This window comes from Falco punctatus, assembly GCF_963210335.1.
Source record: "Falco punctatus genome assembly, chromosome: 9".
In the NCBI taxonomy this organism is placed as follows: Eukaryota; Metazoa; Chordata; class Aves; order Falconiformes; family Falconidae; genus Falco; species Falco punctatus.
In genome coordinates, this window is record NC_137589.1 from 23,498,498 (window position 1) to 23,522,427 (window position 23,930).

The 23,930-nt window shown below is 42.9% G+C and overlaps 1 protein-coding gene across 13 annotated transcripts in view; it reads right to left on the reverse strand.

Moving 5' to 3' along the window:
• Window positions 1-1,457: 1,457 nt before the first annotated feature.
• MARCHF8 (membrane associated ring-CH-type finger 8) overlaps window positions 1,458-23,930 on the reverse strand; it is a 99,549-nt gene continuing 77,076 nt past the window's right edge. For 11 of the 13 annotated variants that reach the window (XM_080401626.1, XM_080401619.1, XM_080401623.1 and 8 more), the window contains 6 exons: window positions 22,345-22,395; window positions 12,468-12,547; window positions 11,318-12,163; window positions 9,211-9,391; window positions 5,283-5,430; window positions 1,458-2,826 (listed from right to left, as the gene is read on the reverse strand). In XM_080401626.1, the coding sequence (XP_080257752.1) occupies window positions 2,522-2,826; window positions 5,283-5,430; window positions 9,211-9,391; window positions 11,318-12,163; window positions 12,468-12,547; window positions 22,345-22,395 (1,611 nt within the window). In that variant the 3' untranslated portion in view covers window positions 1,458-2,521. The remainder of the gene's footprint in view (window positions 2,827-5,282; window positions 5,431-9,210; window positions 9,392-11,317; window positions 12,164-12,467; window positions 12,548-22,344; window positions 22,396-23,930) is intronic. The other 2 variants (XM_080401620.1, XM_080401621.1) reach the window with 2 other exon arrangements.

Sequence of the window (23,930 nt, forward strand, 5' to 3'; positions counted from 1 at the left end):
GTCAGAACATCAGTCAGACACTGGTGCCTCTCAGGTGTGAGCTGGAGAACAAGCAGGTTTCATACCAGAACTTGTGCATTTTCATTTCACCTGCTGGCCACAGATCGGATGAGAATGTGCACAGCACGCTGACAGCTGATTCTGTGCATCTTACAGCTGTAACGCAAGCATCTCGCAGACACGTAAGTCTTGCGCACTTGGGCATTTCAGAAGAACATGATGAAGTTGTACAAGACCTGATATTTAACCCACCTGAGATTATCTAGTAAATCTTTTCACAGAACAAAATACAAAACAAAACAAAACAGTGTATTATCCAGGTTCTCATAATAGAAGAGGATCACCCACAGAAGAGTTCAGGAAAGGGCCCAAGTAATTGCACTTCAATTATGGCAGGCATAGGCAACAAAGTCTACATGTGTACGGTCATGAAGACTGCTGCCCTGCTACCAGGAGGGCATGCAGGGTTTGTCTGCCTGTATCATATAAGCATGGGACATCCTGACACCTAGCACAGTACACAAACCCCTGCCGGTGCAGCTTTGCTAGGACTGTCTAGAGGCCTCAGTATTTTAAACCACCTCCAGAAGCATGATGCTCGTGAGTATCACAGCCAGTAAACTTCAAGCACGAGATCATGCAGAGGTATGCACGCACACACACACTTTTCCTCTAACAGTTCTTAGAAACCACTGGTGGGTGCTCTCTTACCATAGTCCCTTCTCTGCCTTCTTTTAAAATATCAATTTAGAAATAAATTAATACTACATTTTAAGGAAAAAAAATCACCGATCTCTTACTGTTACTCTTTGGCAAGTCTTAAAGCAACTACTTTTATTATGAAAAGGACTTGCCCGATGACAGTTGTACTCAAAAAAGACTAAGTAAAACCTGAACCAGAGCTGGGGCTTTAGTTCAGTATCTGAACAAGTAAACAGATGCTTTTACCCAACTGAGAAGTCCAGGCAACTCCTACTAAGACCAGCCAGAGGATTATCATTGACTTTACAGAGATTTAGATAGGGCTTAGGTAGGACAAGTCAGCCTTCACATGCAGAGGCCTCGTGTGCTGACTTTTCATGGGGCTTTGTTTCTGCTCCAGCCACACTGAGACTTCGGTTAAACGAGGGCTTGAAGCTGGAAAGTGTTTCAGTGAAGCAGATTGGTCAAGTGAATTAACAGCAGACACCCCAGGCTTTGGGAAACTGCCTAAAGCCCTGCAGATTTTAAAGCTGTCCCTCTCTTTTCATTAAGGCTGGCTGATTAAAAAGCCAGTCCCATATTGAAAAGCACGAACAAAACTATTCTTTGACCATGTAATGCATCACATCAGGACTAAAACCAGGCAGGTATTTTTAAACTCATCCCCTTAATGCAATGTTTACTTCCGAGACTTTGATCTCACCACCTCCTCTGACAACAGCAAATTCTTGGGTAATTCACACATGACACAGCACTAAAGAAGGAAAACCAATTTCAGCTGTATTGACTAAGTATCTTTTTTCCATAACAGCTCACATTTTTACCAATATAGCAACAAACCCTTTACCAGTGGTTTGGAATGAAAGTTACATCAGGTATATATGTGCAGGTGTGTTGATGGTCTGACCTAGTAAAAAAAAAAAAAAAAAAAAAAAAAAAGCAAAACCAATCCCGAAAACAGAAACCATTACGCATTGGAAACCAACACCGTACACATCAACTACTCCCCATACACAAGTCACAAGTGCAATGTCCTTTGAAAAAAAATCACTCCTCAAAGGAAACCCAAAGAGGCAGAGTTTTTAGTGTTATGTTCAGTGAGATCATGTGGGCGTGTGTTGGAAATCACAGGTTGGAGGGTTTTTTCATTTTTTTTTTTATAAGGCAAGAGGTTTACGTTCCAGAAGAACAGATGGGGTAAAGAATGAAGAAATGTTTTGAAAATGACACATTCTTTCAAGTTTCATTCTCATTTGACATAACGTATTACAAAATAAAGATTTTTTAAAAGTGCTATATGCTTTGTAAGTCTCATCACAATATGTAAAGCAATATTTTACACCTGCTGCCTAAGACAAAATGTTAGTGGCAGTGTTAGTGATAGATTAGATTCTAGCTCTCCCATTTCCCTCAATGTCTGGGACAACCTCCTTCATCATGCTTCAAGAATAAACAAACAAACCCCACATACACATATTCCAGAATCATTTAGAGTCATCTTCTGAAGTAAGAGACCCCATGATGTTGATGACTGTTCACTAGCGGCTTGCTTGATACCAAACCCAAGCTCAGTCTACCCAGTATCCTGTGGCTCTTTGATCAGCCAGTACGAGAGACAAAACGTTGAGAGGTTTGCAACCATGACAGTGACAGATATGCCAAAGGGATTTAAAAAAATTCCAACAAAAATCAAGAGTAAAAAAAATTGATCTGCCAGCTCTCAGCTGTTAGCCAATTTTAAAAAGGTAGAGCAGTTTGCAGTAAACAATGATATTTTAAATCTTCAAGGAGATACAGAAACAGCCCCCCCAAACAGCAATCAGACGTGAAGGATTTCTGCAGCATAGTCTTCTGGCTCTGTGTAATGTGAAGAGTTTGTGTCTGAATGGTGAACCCCAAGCATTTCTTTACTTTCAAAGTTTGGCTCCATTAGTGCAGGTTTTTCAAAAATATTCTTTTTGCTAGTTTCTGGACAGTTTTGGACATATATTACTCGGTTATAAGCTTTAAGTCTTTTCCACAGCTGTACGTACACTTTGCATTGTACGTACATGAACAGAAGTCCTCCAGTGAAACCAATAGCCACAACCACCAGCTTAGTCCAAAATGGCCACTCTAGAATCCCTGGAAGAAAGAAAATAAAAAACAAAAGAGGAAAGAAAAAGGACATGGTCAGTACTGGCTGGACTATGTTGGATCTCTCAAAAACATCAGTAAGGAAAACAGTAAGGAAACTGTCACAGAGTTTAGGTTATGCAAACTGTTCTTATTTTGCCATTTTTCTTGTTTGGCCTTTTTTCCCCTCCTCCCTTCAAGTCTAACACATGCAGACTTCTACTTCATGTATCACATTTATTCTCACCCACCAGAGGAAAAACAAAACAGTTGATCCTCTGTGCTTGAGCCCTTGTGCAGCACAATCATAAACACAGTCAAGGTAACAGCCAGTAATATGTTTAGGTCATTTTACGCCTGCTTTTAAACAAAAATTGGATCAGATTATGAAAGGCATTCTATGGCATGGTTTCCTCTTTATAGCAGGAGATGCAACTCAGTGACCCAAGAAGTCTGCTCCACTCTGTGATCACACAGTACATGGAGTCACAGTCTTCAAACTAGAAGGGAATGACTGCTACCATCTAGCTTGACATGTTCAGTGATAAAGACCAGTCAATTTTATCTGCACCAGACCTAGTAACTTGTAGTTGAACTACAGCATCTCTTCTGATGCAAAACCGCAAGTGCTGGAGATGCTGAAGCATTCTGGCACGCTTACCCTCTGTCATTAAAAATTACCATATTACTTTTCCTGAATTTGTCTAGCTTGAACTTTTAGACATTGGATCCCGTTACATCTCTATCAACTCCTTTTAAATGAAAGAGTATTCGTTTTATACATCTTCTGCTTACACAGGTCCCGTACCCACCCAGCCTCTCTCCTCTTTGAAGATAAACGGCATCACAAGACGGACATGAAACCATGCTGAATCATCCACTACCAGGTTTCTCAGAGAATAAAATCATGGCCTTCCAAGTCTTCAAAGTGTCTACCAAGACACAGGCTATTGTTCTTTTGGAAACACATGGTAGCATGGGAGGAATGAAAATATTTTAGTCCCAAAATACAAAGGGCACTGCAGTGTGACTACTGATTCACAGACGGGCTGTCTGATGCCATCTGTATGCAGGGGTAGGATGTGCTTGCCCCGGTGCAGGCATGAGCGTATAGCCACACACACTCCTCAGCTCACTACAGCAACCCCTAGATTTAGAATCCAAATGAAGGAAGCAAAGGTGGCACTATAACACGTACTAAATATTCACACTATTCCCCCTATTCTTGTTCATCTAATGTACTTATTGGCTACAATTACCTGGAGATGATAAATCTTTGAAAGCATATGCTTTTCATTATCATACAGAAACCATACACTGAAAGGTCAGTAATTTTCATGGAAGAGATGGGGTTGGATGGAACAGAAACTAAAATATTCCATTCAAAGCAGCTTCCTGACTGAAGTCATGAACATTCAAACTACAGCCCAAATAAGAAATGACAGCAAAACTGTTCAGTTTAAAGTGTGATTCTGCTCTGAAGAGACTGGAACAGCTCTGTGGATTTGCAGGTTTATTGATGCTCAGAGCCGCCTCCCCAGATGACGCTCTGGAATCAGCAGCATAACATTTTCCACCTGCGTGTCTAGCTGGCGTGCAGTGCTCTGTGAGCAAGGACAGTTTGCCTTCTAATGGCTCCCAGCCTTGGTAGATACCTCGTCCTTTCTATCCCCACCTTCGGGGACCGCTCAACTGCCTGAGAAACAGCCCTGTGACAGCTGCAAATATGCAGCCCAGCACACCCAAAACAGATTTCCATTTGGTAAGTTTACAGTGGCACGCTGAAGAAAACCTACTATTCAAGAAGCTGAGACATCCATACAGTGGGGTGGCAACCACTACATCAGTTGCAGTACACCTCATCTCAGTTACGTGAACTGGAGCCCTAAGAATCAGCCCAAGTTCCTTGTGCTTCAGGAACAACCAGTCATAACATATTTTTTTCCAGTCTAACGTGGCTCTCACAGGAAACTTGTGCTAACCCACCTCACAGATGACCAAATGGGAAGAAAACCCTGTTGATTTACCTCAAAGGTTTGGATTTAATTTCCTCTTACTTCTTCTCTTTTAAAAAACTGTCCTGCTTTTGCCCAGTTAAAATGTAGCCATAGCAGCAAAAAAAATATGCCTATGTCCTTATCTGCTCAGTAAGTGTTCCAATTCAAAACTAAATTAGCTAAGGCAGTGCAATTTTGTGCCTGGCTACAGTGGATTAGCTCTGATATCTCTGCATTTTATAAGTGCAAACTAAATTGACTTGAAATAGACTTAAAGAGCACCCACAGATTAATTTACACTCACTTAGCTAAATCATTTTAGATATGTTCTTTTAAACCAACCCAACCTCAGGCTAAAGCTGACTAGTCTATAAACATCACCTGCACACTCATGCTCTGCATCCTCTCTGCATTCAGGATAAATAATTATTCCAAGAGAATAAGTGGGAAGAAAAGCAAGTAACATACCAGTAGTCTGTCCCTGTTTAATCTCTTCAGCGGTCCTGTCTATCAGGACATAGAGAGACCACACAACACAGGTGATGGCGATGATATGGAATGTTACAGAGCACATGATCTTCCTCCTCTCGCTGGCTGTCATCTGCAGCTTCTCCCACTGGCAAGAAACCCAGAAGCAAAGCAAGGGATTAGGTGTCTGCTGTAGTTACTAGTGAGTATAAAAAAATAACAGTAAGAACAAAAACCAGGCAGATGAGTACCTTCCTCCTATTTTAAAAAAGGATTTTAAAAGTCAGATGGCGTTACTGCTCTGACATGTGCATGATGGCTGGCAGCTCACCCTGCTGTGACAGGAGCCATCCTGGTGCCAGAGGGGACCTCCCGCGCTCAGCTCCCACCCGGAGCCTCAGCACAATGTCATCACATCCTGCTTCTGCACGCAGGGGCAGCTCCAGCACAGAGGGACCCTAGTGCCAGGCCTGGCAGTGCAAGCAAGGCTGCTCCTTCCCCTGTTCCCCACTCACAGCGGGCACCCACAGCCACGCACCGCAGTGGCAGAGGGTACCTTTGCTCAGGCATTCAGTAACACACTGCAGCAAAAGTGGCACATGATGCAGCTGACCAGCGCGGGTGAGACATCGCACGCTGAACTCTGTTAAGAACCCCCCAGTGCACAGTCAAGGCTGTTCACCTCTCAGCTCAAGGCTGTTTAGTTCTCCCCTCCTGCGTCTGGGGGTTTCATTCAATCTTCACGTATATTTAACACTACTTACAGCAGTGACACCCGTATTTTATTTTCAGTGTTTCAAGTGCACTTCAATGCATACGCCCCAAGAATATACAGTAGAACTGGAATGACAGCTTTTTAAGTGAGAGGATGCAGAAAATTAAATCCCCAGATCTGCATCTATCAATAATGCCTATACAGCCCAAATGGAAACCACAAAGTCAGGTCAACATAATTTAGGAAAGTTCGAAAGAAACTAGACAATTATAGATGCTTCTACTATACAGGGAATTGTTCAAAGACAGCTTCTATTTTTTTTACCTGAGATACCCTGAAGCTTTTGTTAAATTATTTTTTTGGCAATTTCCCCAACATATATGATGAAAGTTTTTGCAGGTAGGGTTACACATCCCTCAGTGTATTTGTTTGGAACAGAGAGTTTAAGACGGGCTTTTCCTAGACTTTCACAAAATATATGCTGGGGCACATAAGCTTCTCATACATACCTATTTGTTTCTACAGAGGTGCATTTGATATCTCCTAGACTAATTTGTAGAAAAAGAGGACTTTGAAGGGAAGGAATAACATGGAAGAGACTGAGGATGACCTGACTGGTAGGATTGATTATGTTGAATTACTGTTTCCACTGCTACAAATAAAAGAATGGTTGAAACGTGGACCACAGACTTTGTGATCCCCTCTGTCTTGCCAACAATCAATCTCTTTGGCCAGTCCAAGCCACATGTCCAGTTCTGTAGGCACCCAAATCTCATTGTGGCACAAGAATTGAAGACTTCCAGCAATGACACGCTAGATGTTATGCTAGAAAGCATATTTTTTCAATCTTTTTAGAAAAAGATTGGACAAAATGTTCCCTTCGGATATTGCATTTTAAACACCAAATTGCTTTTGCATCTAAACAAAGGTTTTATTAAACAATACTTTTGACAGAGTATAAATTAGTTAAATTATTTTGTCAAAATGTAAGCATGTTAAATCTATTTGTGAATGCTTTTACAGAGCCACGAGGACTTGCATTTTGACTAATTTATACTCCTCTCTTCTGTTCCATAGCTTGAGCTCCTCCACTGGACAATACCTCCTGTGAACTGCTGGCTCCACAGCCACCAAACCAACCCGCACCAACTCATCTCTTCAAGATATGACTGCACAGCAAAGAAGTATTCTGCAAACTATGCGCTGTCCCAGAGAGGAAACTAGAATCTGTAGGTACCTGCTGCATTATGCCGATGATACAGCACGTGGCATTTCCCAGTCAGCAGTTCTGGGGTTTTAAAGTGTTGTTAAACCAAAAAAAATCAGCAGAAAACTTAGATTTAATGTCTTTTTTTTCCACTGAAATTTTAAAATAGAGCATCCCTCTCGTCTCCCCTCATCTTCACTGGAGCCGTGACACGTTTTGTTTCTCATCCTCTTCCCTTGGTAACTTGGTGTTTGAACAGCCCAATGCTGCAATACAACCTTAAGATGCTGAGGAAGTTTAAATCCATTTCTGCTCTACAGACAAGCACAAACCCTATTATTTGTCCCATCCTGTTCATAATCACGAGTTCCACACTGTTTTCTCCTGACTGACAGGATACCATAAAAGCTGAGCTGAAGATACTGAGGCAGCTTATCTTCCGGCTGCAGCTGAACCTCTAAATTATAAATATATTTAAGAGGTAAATTCCTTCTTCTCTTTCTGTTTATAGCTCTGTCCCTACCTTTTGGCATCTGGTCTCTTTCCCACAGATGACCTGTTCAGATATAACTAATGATGCTGAGCAACTCATTTCTGAAGTTCTCACAGGGCACAAATATTCAGAAAATGTTTCCCACCCACTCCAGGCAGAGAAAGCACAGGAAAAACAGCAGCCAACTGCCAACTACAGCAACTTTTTTTACTTGGGATTCTCTAGAGCAACTTCCTTAATGGTCTATGGCTGGGCTGTGCAAAGTATTGTCTGTGCAGGTAACAGAGCCTATGAGGGACAATATTGCAACTCAGAGGTACGATGCTCTGTGCCGCAAAGACAAATCTGCAGTTTTTAGAAGGCACCGATGCACCGCAGTCATAAGCAGAGGTCATCCTATCAACTGGACATGCTAAGCTATATACTTTGCAGACTGTAGATCTCTGCAAAAAAACAGGAGGTGTTTGAAATCTGCTCTATTTTCTGCTAGGAGTCACTTTTAGGAATTGGACAAGTTCTCATAACAGCTTTCAGATGGCTGCAGTCCAGACTTCCCACCATATGTGATTTAGACTCATCATAATTGAATGCAATGTTTCTCATTTATTCTAGTTCCAGAGTGAGGTTATTGTTATTAACCTCTTCTACTTTTGTAGACATGGCAAGATTTGTCTGTGCTGAGAATACCAGTGACTTCCATCTCAAAATCCTCATGGTAAAGACCAATTGAAATTGGAAGCCCAGAGGACGTGGGATAACAGAAAGGACACAAGAGCAAAACTGGCCTTACAATGCAAACAGCATTTAGGTATCTATACTTTAAAGCTACCAGACTTATGAAACGTACTTTTCTACAGAACAAAAAAACAGGTTCTAGCAATGTGAAGTGTGCAAACCTAGTCATTCGCAATCTAAGAAAAGGTAAAAACCACATTTATTGGTGAACCTTCTTCTACTTACACTGTCATATTTTCACTAAAATAAGTTTGCTCCTTTAAAAAGAAAAAAAGCTATACATTTTAACCAAAGTACACTCAGAAAGTGATTTAAAGTGTAACCTGAAATCCACATATTTTCAAGAGAACTTCAAAGCAATGTGGGTCTTGGAATAGCGAACTAAAGCAGGTAATGGTAATACAAAACTCCCTATTTAAAAAGAATGTGGATAACTGCAGAGCAAATACTTCTTTGCATCAGCTGTAAAATGTAACTGCAAAGAAAAAAATCAGGCTACTGCATGCACATGCATGTATGCATATACATTTGCACACAGAGTTGCAAGGTTACAACGGCGAACTCTCAGAGCTGGATTCCACCGATGCTGGATTTGCCAGGCTGAGTGTTAATTTAAATCCCTTGGCACCTATCAAAACCGACCAGACGTACTGAGGAACCACAGAAACATGATAAATACACAGGGCGTGCTGTGGGCTCGTGGGCAAGGACAGCCTCTTTTCAGAGTAGATCTGTGTTTAATGAAGCATTTCCTTGGGGAAGCAGGTCTTGTGCCTACCTTTCTCAAAGGCTTCAGTTTTGTCTCCATGATGAACTCATACTTGCACAGTTCACAGCATCTCGTATCCGAGCTCTTGATCCATTGCTGCAGGCAGGCTTGGTGCACAAAATGAAGACTTCCCGTGCAGTGACAGGGGGTAATCAAAGGGCTCTCATCGTCTCCTTCACAGTGACATATCCTGAATCAGAAGCAAAGCTACTCATTAGGAGAAGAGGAAGCAGAAAGCATGGGGAAGAGGCATGTAATGCCTGTGATCACACATGGCTGTCCATTGAAGATCTCGAGATACGTATCAAAGGAATATGTTCCATAAAGGAGCTAAAACTAATGAACTCCACTGCTGCACAAGCACATACACAGGCACAAAGTAATTGAGCAGACACTACTAACTAGACAGCTGCTTTCTAACAAGAGGCAGACACACAGAGCCTGACAGAAATGCAGTATTCAAAAGAAACAGGGTAAGAAATGGCAACACTTCATCTAGAACAACAGTACTTAACTGAAAATAGCATTTAAACAGATCAGGCAGCACCTCCCAAGACAAAATAGGCACAGAGAGGTACAGCTACTCATAGATTACAATCTGAAACAGAAGATAAAACAAAATGCCCAAACCAATGGGCTAACGGCCCACTCCAGTATCACGAAGAGTTAATTTAGACAGCCTGGATTTTACACAAGAGAAGTCATTATTTCTAGCACCAATTGCTAGGAGACAGATCAACACCGCAAAGCTACAGCACTGAATCTCCCCAGAATACACTCTGAATGGACTAATAGTTTCACTCTCCAATTCTAACTTTGCAAGAGCTGCTAAGGAAGCATCAGCTCTGCAAAATCCCCCACTTCCCTCACAGTCTAGCTGTGCAGCCAGCAAGGACACCCGATATAGCGTTACTACCAGGTGCTGACATTTTGATTTCCAGCTTCAATTTATACACCACCTTTGCATTGCACCAAACATCACTAAGTCCTTACCATGTGGAAGAGGTCACGAATTGAAAGCGGGATGGTAAGGAGCTCAGGGAATTAATGTAAGTTACTAAGCATATGTGAAGTACATCCTGGCATGCTGACATCCCTGTCTGTTACTGAAATCTCTTACTGATGTGTAGCATCTTGCCTCTTGCGACCTTGCTGGTAGCTGGCAAGTGGAAATGAAGGAGTGGGTGGATTACAACAGCATCTTGTTGATGACAAGCCAGTACAGAACTAGATTTTGCTGGTAATGAGGGGGAAAATCAAATAATATTGGCAAGTACTAACAGAGCCAGCTTCAGAATGTGCTGTCAGGGAGGAGAAAGATTAGGGTAGTAAAACAGGCAGACAGATGGGACATTTGCTCCTGTACTTGGTGACCCCTGCGCCTCAGCAACATTTTGGAGCTGGGATGGGGCAGACTTGCAGACAAGTCACCACAAAGACAGTCCAGAGCTGGCCGTTCCCACCACCTGTGCACACACAACTATTCCTCCATAGCTGAAACAAGGACACCCATCTTTTTTGGACTTCACATACAGACATCACAGTGGCCCACCACTAAAAGGGCACAGATCTCCCTTTCAACTAAGGCATCCACAAAGCCCTTTATAAATAAAAAGAGTGCGGTGGGATACAAACTGAGGAAAAAAAAAAATCTTGATCTATATTGAGCTGACCTCAAAAGCAATTTTCAATAGCCTGTTCTCCTCCTGGCTCCCCACCCTCTGACCAAACCAGCAGTGGCTGTCAGGACAACACAGTGCTCATTAAAAGCTAAGATGTGTTCAGCTTGACCTTTAATATGTGTAGCCGATTCTCTCATGATACTCCCAGTTTGGACACTAATAAGAGAAAAATACAGTCTCAGAACTCCAAACCTGAAACAAATTGCAGGAGAATTTATTTGACTCCAAAGGAAATTCTTTTGCTTAGTAGCCTTGGTAAGTGCATCAGAGGGCTGCAGGCCAGCAGAGAAGGCTGCATGCTTCAAATTGCACATATTAAAGCAAGGTGACAGGGTGAAAGGGAAGATAGAAACAGCACAAAGGCAAGAGAAAGCAGAAGGGTCACCACTGCACATTGGAGGGCTTGAAGGTAGGTGGTTCTCTGGTAAACCAACCTGCATGTATCCCCCGATGTGGACACAGGGGAGAGAGGGGGGAATTTTTCTGACAGAGGGGAGGGGCAGTCAAGGTCACTGTCCTTCTCAACTGAGCAGAGCGGCGCCCGCTGCTCTTTTGATTTCAGTTTCACTGAGGTGCTGTCCTCAAAGACGTCATCATCTCCCATATCATCAGAGCAGAAGTCTGTGCTTTCCACCAGCATGCTGGAGGATTTCTCAGCTTGGAAGTGACTGGAATAGCTCTCCAGTTCGTGGAACTTATGCAGGCTGCTGGTGCTGGAAGTGTGGGAGAAGGAAAAAAGGTAACGCAACAGTTTTTTGCTCCTTGAGGTGTCATGTTCCACTTTGTCCTCCAGCAAGGGAATATGTACGGCTTTGTGGTCCTCTGCTCCTCCTGACGCACTCGAGTAGTTGGAAAGGGAAGGGATATAGGAGTGCTTAGAATTGCTAAAAGAAAGAGGTCTGAGGTGCAGCGGTTTCCTCTCTTTGAGATGAAATTTGTTAATCCTTACACACTGCTCTTGAGTCGGGGTCAATTTGCCTTCTGAGCGCGTTCGCTCCACATAGTCAAAGCACTCACTGGTGCTCTGCGCCTTCTGGTCCACGTCATTGAGGGACTTGGAGAATTTCAGGGTGCGGGTGGGCTTTACATTCTTAGAAGACCTGAGTGCCTGGCCCCGATCCTGCCCACGGGAGTTTCTCTTTGCTGCATGTAACGTGTCCTGACAGATTACTGTCACTGTGACCCCTTGTGTCAGAGGGCTCTGGCAGTGAGGATTTTTCAAGACAACAGCAGACTGCACTGGACTGTGATGACAACACTCAGAAAACACTGCACTGGAACTGCATGCAGAACAGTGGAATAAAAGCACAGAAAGTAAAAAACAATTACAAAAGAGAACACAGATAATTAAAAGTGCAGAAATGAGAATTATTGCTAGTGTGGGAATGGCAAACGTAGCAGGGCCAAACAGTCAGTGGGATTCAACAAAGCAGTGTTAGACAGCAGTCGAGTCAAACAAATGGGATGCTTCATAGGGGAACCCCACATTGCTTATTCCCCATACACGTGCTTTTTCGGTTTTGTTTTTCCTTAACTTGAACCTTGCACAAACCTCATTGCAGCCACGCAAACAACACGCTTTACCTGCAGATGTCCTGGTTGGATGGCGTAACAGAAGTCCGAGAGAAGCTGTGAGGGGCAGAGACAGAGGTTGGACTTCCAGCCTGCAGTGAAGAAGTCAAAACAAACAAAAAAAAGCAAGTCACAAGTCGGAAAAGTTTGGTATGCGCAGCAGTCACCTTCAGGACTGAACACAGCATACAGTCAGGTATCACTCTACATCCGATATTCAAGGGCTAGTTGCAAGAAAGTGGCTTTACTGACACACGCTAAGAAAGAAGCTTACTCCTTGGAAAAGTAGGAATCAGAACAGAAACGTTTTCCCCCAAGGTCAAATGCAGCCATCTCTGGAGCGGAACCTGCCAGCTGTCAAACACTGCACAGAACAATAGCTCAGGAAATGAGCAAAGCTACAGTAATTAGAATAATTAGATGGAGGTGTGTGTATGGACTGGTCCCAATTTAGCTACCACATAACAGCTAATCCTTCCTCTTATAATGATGACAAGAGATTAGAGGCTTGGCATTTTTTTTTTTCCCACAAGACAGAACTGTCAGTAATTCAGTAACTCAAACACTATTTGGGGACCTATTTTCCATACTAGCATATGCACATGAGCACCATCTGCCAAACCAGAGCATTCCCTGAAGTACTCTTCGTACTTTGCGAGGCCCTTCATCTGCTCTTCCTCTGACAGGGTCTTCCACCTACCTGCAGGAGAGGTGCAGCAGCAATCACATGTTGCTCATCCAGCAAAAGCACAAAGAGAAATTGAGTAACTGAAGAATTCAGAACTCAGCTGAACTAACTCCAAAAAAAAAAAACCAAACCCCGCAAAAAAAAAGCTAAGCTTGTGGCATATTTAACACTTGATAGAAAAACCTCTAAAATCAATATGGTAAGAACAATCAGCATCTCAAGTTGGGACTCGACGGGTTATTATTATAGGCCTTTGCTGCTGCTATATTCTGTGGGTCACTAACAGAAACTTCTTGACTCTTCCTAGAGGTTTTGGCGAGGAAGAGACCTGCGTTGATAACCTCGTAATAGAGAATCTTTAAACCCGGTTCTCCAACGTTCCACAGCTGCTGGACAGGCTGTGCTGCTCAGCCACTGCCGCAAAACACCAACTGCATTTCAAAATTCAAACACAGGTTTACAGCTCTTTTGATCTGCAAAGTCTGAAACCCAGGAAGAAGCCATGCAATCAGCACAACAACAGAAGCGTCAGCACCATGCTGGTCTGCACAAAAACCAGCACAGCCAGCACAGACCTGGACTGGGCAAGTGCACAAAGCCAGACTAGGAGAGACCTCAGGTCATCAAAGGTGTGCTGCCACAGAAGCATGCTGTGCCCAGCCCTGTGCTTCAGCTGGGGATGCCACAGCTAGCTCAGTCATCACTGCTTCCATGATCTCGGGTCACGCTGCAACACACACACACATTCTATCAGCCTCAGGACTCACCCAACTATACTTATTAAAAGCCCCTATGGGATATCTAAACAAGGCCACTGCAGGCTATTACACTCTCACGGATACACTAGGATACATGTGCTACTTCATAAATACAGATACAACCATCATCTTCCAACAGTACTAGAGAGAGCAATGTATCTGGCCTCACGTTGGGATGCCTCAGGTGCACTGAGCCTGGAAACACAGGTATACCCTTACAGCTCCGTCTGCAAGCACCAAGGGCAAGACTCAAACGCACTCCTTCATCCTTAGCAAGACACTGTAACTTATTTCCCATCCTACCCAGCTAGGCACATGTACAGTATAAAACCCAAGAGATAAACCTTGTGCCAGAAAGCAAACTGTGACAAAACAAATAAAAGACTTGGAACATCATTTATTTGCTTTCTTCTGGAAACTACGGTTCTGTGCATTTTACACCAGTTGCATGTGTGAATGATACAGGATGGTGATCATATAGTGAGGTGAATTCAGGTATTACTTGGAAATTTGCTCTCTATTTGATGCTTAACCTCTCCTAAAAGCTGGTACATCTCTGACTTCAAATCCTACCTTTTTTAAAAAAAGAGTTTGTGCAGTAATTACTTTTTTTTAAACACTGACAAGTTAGTGAAAGGCCTGACACTGTAATGTGCTGCTATAATTATGCAAATGAAAATTAATATGTCTTTTAAAATAATTCATTATTTAAGTCTTACTTAGCAATCTTCTCAAAACAAAATACTGAACAAGTAAAACACCATGTTGCATTCTGCCATGGAAACAGAGGCACATATTGTTGAACTGAAGTCACAGATCAGTTAATAAATCTGTCTCAGGTTTTATGTTATGAGCAAATCACAGAAGTTAACCTGCTTAGAATGAATTCAATCTCTCTACTCCTTCACTTTAGCAATGAAGCTTTCCAAAAAAATGACAGTGATGTGACATATGATGTGACAGTCTAATAGCAGATGACTAGATCCAATGATTCAAAATTTCCCTTCCAAAACCATGTTACTGGTTTCCTGACCCAATTGCCTGGCACCAAGACAGTGTCAAGTCTTGCCACTTGGGAAATCAAAAGGCTGGGACAAACAAAAAATGATGGAATTTCATATGCATTTCAAGCTTACTATGCCATTTCTAAATACCAGCACTGTTCAGGACAGCTTGCAAAACCCCCACATCTGAGGCATGTTTCCTTTTCCTCCCATCTTCCTGCTTCACAACAGGAGGGTGTTTGCTCCATCTTCATACATCATGAAAACACAACCAAAATATGAGCAGAAGTTAACATGGAAATGCACAAAGTGGAACAACAAAACATGGGAGGAAGTTACTCCCCGCCCTTGGTTTAAGCCAACATAAGCTGTGGCTACCACCAAAAAGCCATGCTTGATGACCCCCCAGTCTCTCAGTCCATCCTCCTTTCCTCCCATTCTTTTTGCTCATGAAACTATTCACACAGCTGCACTGCGAATCCGATTAGAACAGCAAGGTGAGGTAAAACTAACCACTTCTTTTCCTGAGCTTGTTTAACGCTAGTCACTTCCCTAGCTTCAGCTGCCAGAGGGAACATCAGTCAGTTCAGAGCAACGAGCCTCTAATGACGAGGCACAGGTCACTGAGAAGAACACACTAAAAAAGCTGAGCCAAGAGCCCAAGAAGTAAGTTCTGCCAGTTTTAGTAGTGGTGCCTGCAGCTGATGCTGGCCAGTCCACACAGCTTGTCTGTGTTTCCTGACTCAGTTACAGCAGCTATCAGGCAGAGAGGTGCCACAGAAAAGAGGAAACAACTAACAGCCTTGGGCCAGAACAGGGCAAAGAAGAGGCAATGGGATGGGTAAATTCAACAGAGAGGCGGATTCAGCTAGCTTGGAGCTCTGAAGTTACTCCCACCCAAGGCTAAACAAATACGCTGTCAAAGCCTTCACAACTCCAGCTCCTGGCACACACACCATCCTTAATGCACCAGCAGCAGCCTCTCAAGCAGCAGCATCTTTGGCTGAACTGGCTACTTACGATGGTGGCAGTAGGAGTAGGTTTCAAAGCACTCCTTGTCATAGGAGGTTTCTGCCATGCTCATTATGTGATGGGCAGCCCATGCTTTGACAGCCTGAACTGGATCCTTTTAACCCCAGATTCACTTGCTGCATCCCTGTGGACTTTCATGCTCTTTGCATGGAGGAATATCACCTCTAATGACAAGCCTTGGAGCTATGTGCTGGTGAGTTATCCCATACAGCCCAACTGGTTGCCTAAAATAGCTCTGGACTAAAGGTCAATAGTTAGTTAATTGTGTATATTGACATTCCCATCTAATGCAATTTAGCGAGGTCAGCCTTCTGCACTGGCGTTTAGATAATCACAGCGACACTGGAGGTAGCAATCCCTGGAAGCCTACAGCTCTCTGGAGGGTTGCCATCAGGAAGATATTTGTATGTATGTATGCATGTATCTATGTATCTATGTGTGTGTGTGCATACGTGTCTCTCTGTCGCTCTACATCTCTCCGTGTGCTGCCATAGCTGGTTGTTCTCATTCTGCCCCCACTCCACAAACAGTGATTTGTTGGTGAAAAACCTCAGCCTTTTCCAATTATCTATTTGTAACACACCACAATGACAAACGTGGCAGCAGCACACAGGAAAGACAGTATCAGAGGGACAGTTATCACACCCTCTGTTTCAGAAGAACTCATTGCCAAAGAGCTTTTTTCTCTCTCTCTCATACACTAAATGCGTACGAAGGCAGCAAGGCTGATGCTAGACATGGACATGGCAGGCACTTATCTTGCACGGTACATCTTCTGAGGCAGCGAAAGCTCCAGGCTCTGCTCCTCCCTTAGTTTACACTACAGAAAACAAGACCAGCCACCCCATACTGTTCCTTTGGAACGATCTAGGTATAGACAGTGACCTAGGAAAGAAAACAACAGTGATGGGCGCCCTGCCAAAAAAGCCACCAAGTGCCGCTGCAAGGTGCTACATAGCTAACCTGGCCAGTCTTCAGACAGGGAAAAGGCATCCAGGAAGAGACCCAGGGAACCTGACTCTGTGCCACCCCTGCCCCATTCCCTTCCCTTCCCTTTGATGGGGCAGCCCCAGCCCCTCCCACCCACAGGGGCAAAATTCAGTTCTGCCTGCTGTGCTGAGAATTCCTGAGCCTGGGCTGAAGGCAGGCAGGGAGGTCTCCATTAAACCCCAGAGACACATCCATCATTTCTTTCTGCCACTGCAGAACACACACAATTTCTTGGCTCCAGCCATTCACCAGGATGCAACAGATTTGTGTTCTGATGCTTTCAGCAAGTGCTGTATTCCACGTACACGCTGACTGATAGCTCTTGTTAAACTGCACTGCAGCTGTAAAGTCTCCAAAGCTCATCTGTGGGACAGATGTTGCTGTTTCACTGCATGCATGCCAAAGCAGGCCTCCAGCTGAACTAGCACACCCAGGCAGCAAGCCGTTCAATGAGACCACCCAGCCGTGCCAAGTGTGCTAATTGACACGAGACAGCCAGAACTGGCCACCTATGGACGGGCTGGATGCTGTGAAGGGCAGCAGCCTGCTGACAGGCTGTTTTTTAAAGCTTTTCCTAAATACCAACACGACAGGATCAAACATCAGTAACTTCTAGTCTTCTCCATTAAATTCTCCTTACCAGACTTGTGCCATTTTGACCTCTGGTGCATATTAAAATCAAGTGTCTTTAGCTGGGGTAAGATGCATTATTGAACGGAGAGTGGTTAAAAAAACTGGGAAAGAAAAAAAGAAGATATGGCAAAGAAGCGTCTGAAATTTCCAGAATGATCAACATCACCATACAATTTTGGCAACAATTCAATAGGAACCAGCAGTCCACTGCTGGAAGAACTTTGTTCCATACTTTGTCAATGTATGACTAAAATCAAAATTATGTCTAGAAACTATGAGTGAAGCTGAAGTCAGGTTCCCCTCATTCTTCCTGAAGAAAAATAAAGAAGGATTCTGGCAGGAACTTTCTCTAGAGATACCAGAGCCAAAGGCAGCAGAGAAAGAAGGCTATCTATCCTTTCACCATCTCCCCAAGTATAATTCAACCTGCCTGTAGCACAGGATTAATGTTGACTAAACCCAGTAACAACTGCATAGATTCTGCAGGGAGAAGAAAAAAAAAAAAAAAAAGAAGTAGCAGCTCTTTGACTTTAAAATCTTCCTCAAAATATCTTGGCTGGACTGAGGATACAAGAGGAAAGGGAACTCCTGCACATTCCCCTTTCACAGGGAGGCTATCGCACTCCTTACGGACACAACCGCACCATGCCCCAGCATGAGATAACTTGCTCTTGCGGGTGGGGAAAAGTATACCTCAGTCTTCACACTACACATTTTTTCCTGTCTTTTCCTTTTCCCATATAGCTCAGCAGAAATATTTTTATTTTGTTTTAAGCCATTTCTCTTTCCCTACCCCCAGGCTCACGTACCTAAACAGAACCTCTGAGCAGCAGTTCTTTACAGTAAGCCTCGGCCCTCTGATGAACCACAGCATAGCTAAGCTTTGCCACTAAAAAACCTGGACTGCTTTTCTACGGATGAACGCTCACTGAATCCATCAAAGCTTCAGGCAACAGTGGACGTGTGTATTCATATGCTTTTCTAAATCTGTTCCAAGCCGATGAACACCCTAAATGGATTTCAAATTTCATAGCAAGCTTAGGCTACCACTTTGTGTCTGCACTGGCTGCCATTCAGCCCAAGAATAATTTAATACTTTACAGTGTGCTTCTGCTCACAAGATAAAACTGTACAAGCCTTCAGAAAAGACAAAGCATTTACATTTTTTAAGGAGTGCACTTCTGATTTCTTTGCTGTGATCTCAATATCAGCATTTTCAAAGTTTACCCCTTAGAGGACCACAAAAATAAGACTACAAAATGCTTCCCCACTAAGCTAAAATCAGCCCTCCAAGAGCAATCAGATGACAGGAACAGCACACAGATGACCTAAAGATATTTCCATACACCACATCATCAGTTCCAGGATATATCAGATATTTCAAAGATAAACAATATCATTAATTTGAGGATAACTGTTTACAGAACAGCTTTGTTAGTGACCTTGTTTAATCTGCTTGTAAGCACAATTCCTTTATCTAAGTGCAGAGGGCATGAATTACCACCACTGTGAAAATTCTGGTTTAGCTGTTCTCAGTGAGTAGCTGTGTTTTAGTGTCAATTTCATCTATATTTAGAGGGTGAAGCTTCTATAAAGCTTAATTATTTCTCTGTGTGGCTTGTATGATGAAGGCACTTAGCAGCGAACAGTGACTTCTTGGCAAAAATGCTGGCTTAGTCAGGGCAAACAGCTGAGATGTGGATCTGGGCTGTACACCCACCCCTCTGCCAGCTGGGGGTGTTTCAATCAGCATCACTTCTCTTGAACAGGGCAAGTTGGGATTTGGGCCACGACCAAGTCCCATGACTAAATCAATTCAACCTGCCTTCAACATTATTTTTTTTTATTTCCAAAAACCCCATAGAAAATAGTCCAGAAATTCAAACGTTTCATGTGAAGCAGATTTAAAAGGAGCGTTTGAAATAAACACACCAAAAAAGCAAAGAAGGGCCTGAAGGAATGCCACATCCCCTACCGTGCAACAGACTGCACAAAACTTAATGGCACCCTGTGAAGATCCCTCTACATCTTATTCCCTACTCCTTCTTCTTTGGCTTCCAGCTTCCATCCCTAGCCAAGTATTTAGGTGATTGTTTTTTCTTGGTCTGGCCACATGTACTAGGCATCTCTTCAGCCTCTCTTAGCATCTGCCTCTTGGAGAACTGCCCTTTTTCTCCCAGCTCCACCTGTCCACAACACTTGGGGTCTATGTTCAGAGAGGTCCTGCTACCTCTACCAGCTGATCTCATTTTCAGTGGCACCATCTGTCTGCCTCCCTCCTTGACCACTTTTAGCCCTAGGGCATTGCTTTCCTTGGTCACACCAAGTAACACAGCATCCTCTTGGCTAGAGGCTGAGTTCTGACTCAATCCTTTCTACTTATATGCCACTGTGCAACTGAGAGCAGCAGAAAGATACACAGTAATAAACCCAGCAGGTTCATAATGACATATCAGCACTAGAAAAGCTTTGAATCGAGTGTCAGTGCCAAGCATGTGCAGCAGATTTGCTATATTGCTATGCTGTAAGCTAGACTTGAGTGGAAAAAATAATAGCTGAAACAGTCATTTGCAGGAAGCGTGATCATTATTTCTTCTGTACACATCTCCCCTCCCCAACATACCTGGAAATGCAGCATATAATTGATTAAACTCAATTTTGGTTAAATAGCTCCTCTTAAAATGATGTAGCATCAACAAGCTCTGTGGATTTTAGAAAAGGCTAAACAGGCAGCCAAGCATTTCCTTACTTTTTCCCCTACATGTATTCGGTCTGCCTAATTGGCCAGGTTGTTATACTATTCTGAACAAAAATAAAAGACAGTTTCCTATTAAACCTCAGAAGTAATGAAATTTTTTCCACATACTTAAGCTTCCACACAGCATCCCATTACTATGATCTTTTCTCTTTTGTCCTACAGGTCGCTTGCAACAGCCAACCCCCCCTGTAGACTGCAAAATAAATAGTTGCAGCCTAGCACTGAACTGCCTCGATGTGCAAGGCAACGTTGGGATGTATGAGGCAAATCAGAGGACTGATGGGAATTCTACCTCTTGCCCTTGTTAGAAGCTGTCTTCAGAGTGGATTAGGTACATGGAATGGATCAGACACAGAGGCAACAGAGGAGCAGTAAGAACACCAATACCTCTGGGAAGCTCATGCTTGCCACCAACAAGCCTCACCCATTGAACTGGCAAAGCTGACTATACTCCCCCTGAGAACTTCAGATTTTGCAACACACAGCAACCATGTTGAATGTTTCAGTGTTTCAAGATGAATGCAAATATTGAATGTCTCACTTGCCAGTACTCCCAGGGAAAGCTTTGCCAAGTGTGCAAGGTTCTTTCCACTGCATTGCCACACTACCAGTTCTCAATGAACTAAGAATGAACCGTGCAGCTTCATAGGGGTACCAAATTGCTGCTGCTGAAAGTCTTGTTGTGCTGAACTTCAGGCACTCTTGGAAAAGTATGATGAAACTGAATGATAAAACTACCACCTCTGCTCAACACCTGTAAATCCAGTTAAGGATCCTTAAGAAGAGAAGAGCCAGGGTAAGAAAGAACAGGTGCAGTCCCATTTTAGAAAAGCACAGATAAGAAGTTATACTAGCATATTTCTTTCAAAACCCTTTCTGTAAATGCACATTTTCTGAATGCAAAACATAATCCCACATCACTCCGTGACAACACCACTTTCAGCTTGGTCAATTCCTTGTGCACTGACAGTTGCCCTGCTCGTGATTTAAGACACACAGTAATATTGTCTTTCTGCTCTAAAGTGAAAGCTGTCTGTGCCTGTATAAACCATAAATTAAGTGCAGCCACTGTTTCCTCTGCTGGAGATAGGCATGAATAGCTTCCTATATCCTCAAGTACCCAGAACAGAAAAAAGGGACTCAAGCTCGTCACAGCCATACTGACTCAGTCTCTCATTAGAAGTCACTATTACCAGCAACATCAACTGTGGCAACAAAGGACTGAGGCTTATGCACCCCGTGAAAAATACTGGTCAACCAGCACAGCCTGCCTTGCATGAAGGCTTTAAGCTACTGTACCTATGTAAGCAAAAAGGTGTCAGGCTTCTGGCTAATTAAAAATCTTCTTCATTTGTAATGCAGAAGTAGAAGCAGGGTATGTATTGTAATAAGTTATCTTGGACTTTTTCCCCTAACAGTGTAACAAAGCAATTGTGCTTTTGACATGTCCATTGGCTATACTGAAGTGTGACTAGAATGGGTAGAGCATCATGCTTCCCTTACAGATCAAGGCTTGTAATAGCAAACATTTTAAAATACTGCCATAGTCATGCCCTGACAACAATGCATATCACGGCACTAACAATAATTCAGTGCTGAAGTGACAATAAAATAATGTTTAACCACATACTGAATATATATTAGAGGATGCATGGCTATACATATCTTACAGAGAACATTCAATCAGATAGCTTATGGTATAAAAGAGCATACTTGAGTGATGGTTTTGGAGCTAATTTTCCCCCCAAGGTAAGTTCTCAGGCATCTGTCATCTGTCTTGCTCCTACCAGGCTAAGGAGGCTGACAGTGTGAAAGAGAAAACCTACAGTAGCTTCCACTTCATTTGACCTGTAAAGCCAGTCTGCAAAACACCAGAGAGCTGTAATGTTTCTGGCGTGACTATCAATGACAGACAGGCAGCATTTTCTGCTGGTTATATTGTCACATATATCACCCCAGATTTGGAAGGAAAGGAAACCCAGTATCCTCAAGTTTATCAAAGACTGAGTTATATCGAGGAACATACCTTTGAGATGTTGCTAGAGCGGCTCACTGAATGCCCCAAAGCCTTCTCATTCTGAAAGAGGAAGAATAAGATCATTGCAGCAACAAATCACAGTTATGAGGATATTTTAAAGCTGGTATTAGAAACCAGACTCCATGGAGAAAGTCGTACAGCTGTGGCTTTTAAGGATGCTGCTTCTATTGACATCAGCCTGATTTACAATCATCACTAAATTGCTTTATTTGCTTAACAAGATAATACCTTACAGAAAATCACATAGGCAAGACAAATACAAACTGAGAAATAGCGGAACAGTGCTGTCTTCTCTCTGTGAATACTGCAAAGCCCTTTTCCCAGATACCATCTATTTAGAAAAGGGTATTTCTTGGTGCTGCTTCATCTACACCTAAAGGCAAACATCCAACACTAAAACTGAAAGCTCTTCCTTAAAGAAAAAAGTATTGCAGTGATATCTGGAAAAAAGCATGAATAACCACATGCATGTCATTTCAGGAGAGAAAGCAGAATTACTGAGGAACTTCCCACTTCCCACAGAACTCTGAATTAAACTGGAAATATCATACAAGATGAAAATGCAGAAAGTACAATTCTCAAAAATGAAATCAGTGATGACTGTACCCGTCACTTTTCAGTGTGCAGACTCTGACTGATAAGCATGACAATCTTACCTTCTACCAAAATAAACTATAGGTTTCACCAAGGTATTTTATCCTTTAAGGGTTCCTGGTTTCTGAATGTGTTTACCCTATGTGTAACCAGACACAGTTACTCCACTGGGAAGAGCCTAGAAATCGCTCTGCAAAAACTTTTCTGAGTAAAATCCAACAAGAAATATTTTTTTTATAAACAAATATTACGAACAGGGCAAGTCATAAATAACATGTGGTTACAAATCAGTATCGATGTTCATCCAAATCTGTGAAGCTGGGACACAAACTGGTTTGAGATTTAAACCCTCTGAAAAAAAGGGTAAATTTATTACTATCTCCTGTGGGCTCTTGATTTAAACCCTCTGAAAAAAGGGTAAATTTATTACTATCTCCTGTGGGCTCTATGCTGGGTAGGAGTTTCTAGAAGCACATCTTCTCAACTAGGATTTTAGGAACCAAACTCTTTCACCTTTGTTCTTGAAAATAATTTAACCTAGCAGAGACACTCTGACAGCACCCTCTTCCAGTTCTCATTGGTGCTGACCGATCAGACAGAGCTTGAGGTGCAAAGTCCTGCATATACAACAAATGGGGACAGAACCCGCTCCCTGCTGCCCAAAAGAGTCAACTGCTGTTATATTCCTAGATCAGTTCGGACACAGCACCATTGCTGCAGACCACCTGCCTATCGTTTGTTACAATTCAAGCCACCTTCAATGACTAAAGCCCGTATCACATCAGCCCAACCGGCCAGGCACCCAGATGCTACACCCACACTTGGAGATCCCTGCACTCCTGGACACTTCTTCCTACAGCACATCCCCAGAGCGACTTCAAAGCTTTGTGTTGAGAAAAAAGAAGGCAAGGCAAAAAATTTCAGCATATGCTTACAAAAGCAGGCTCTCTCTTCCTTACAACACCAGTTGCCCCTCAACA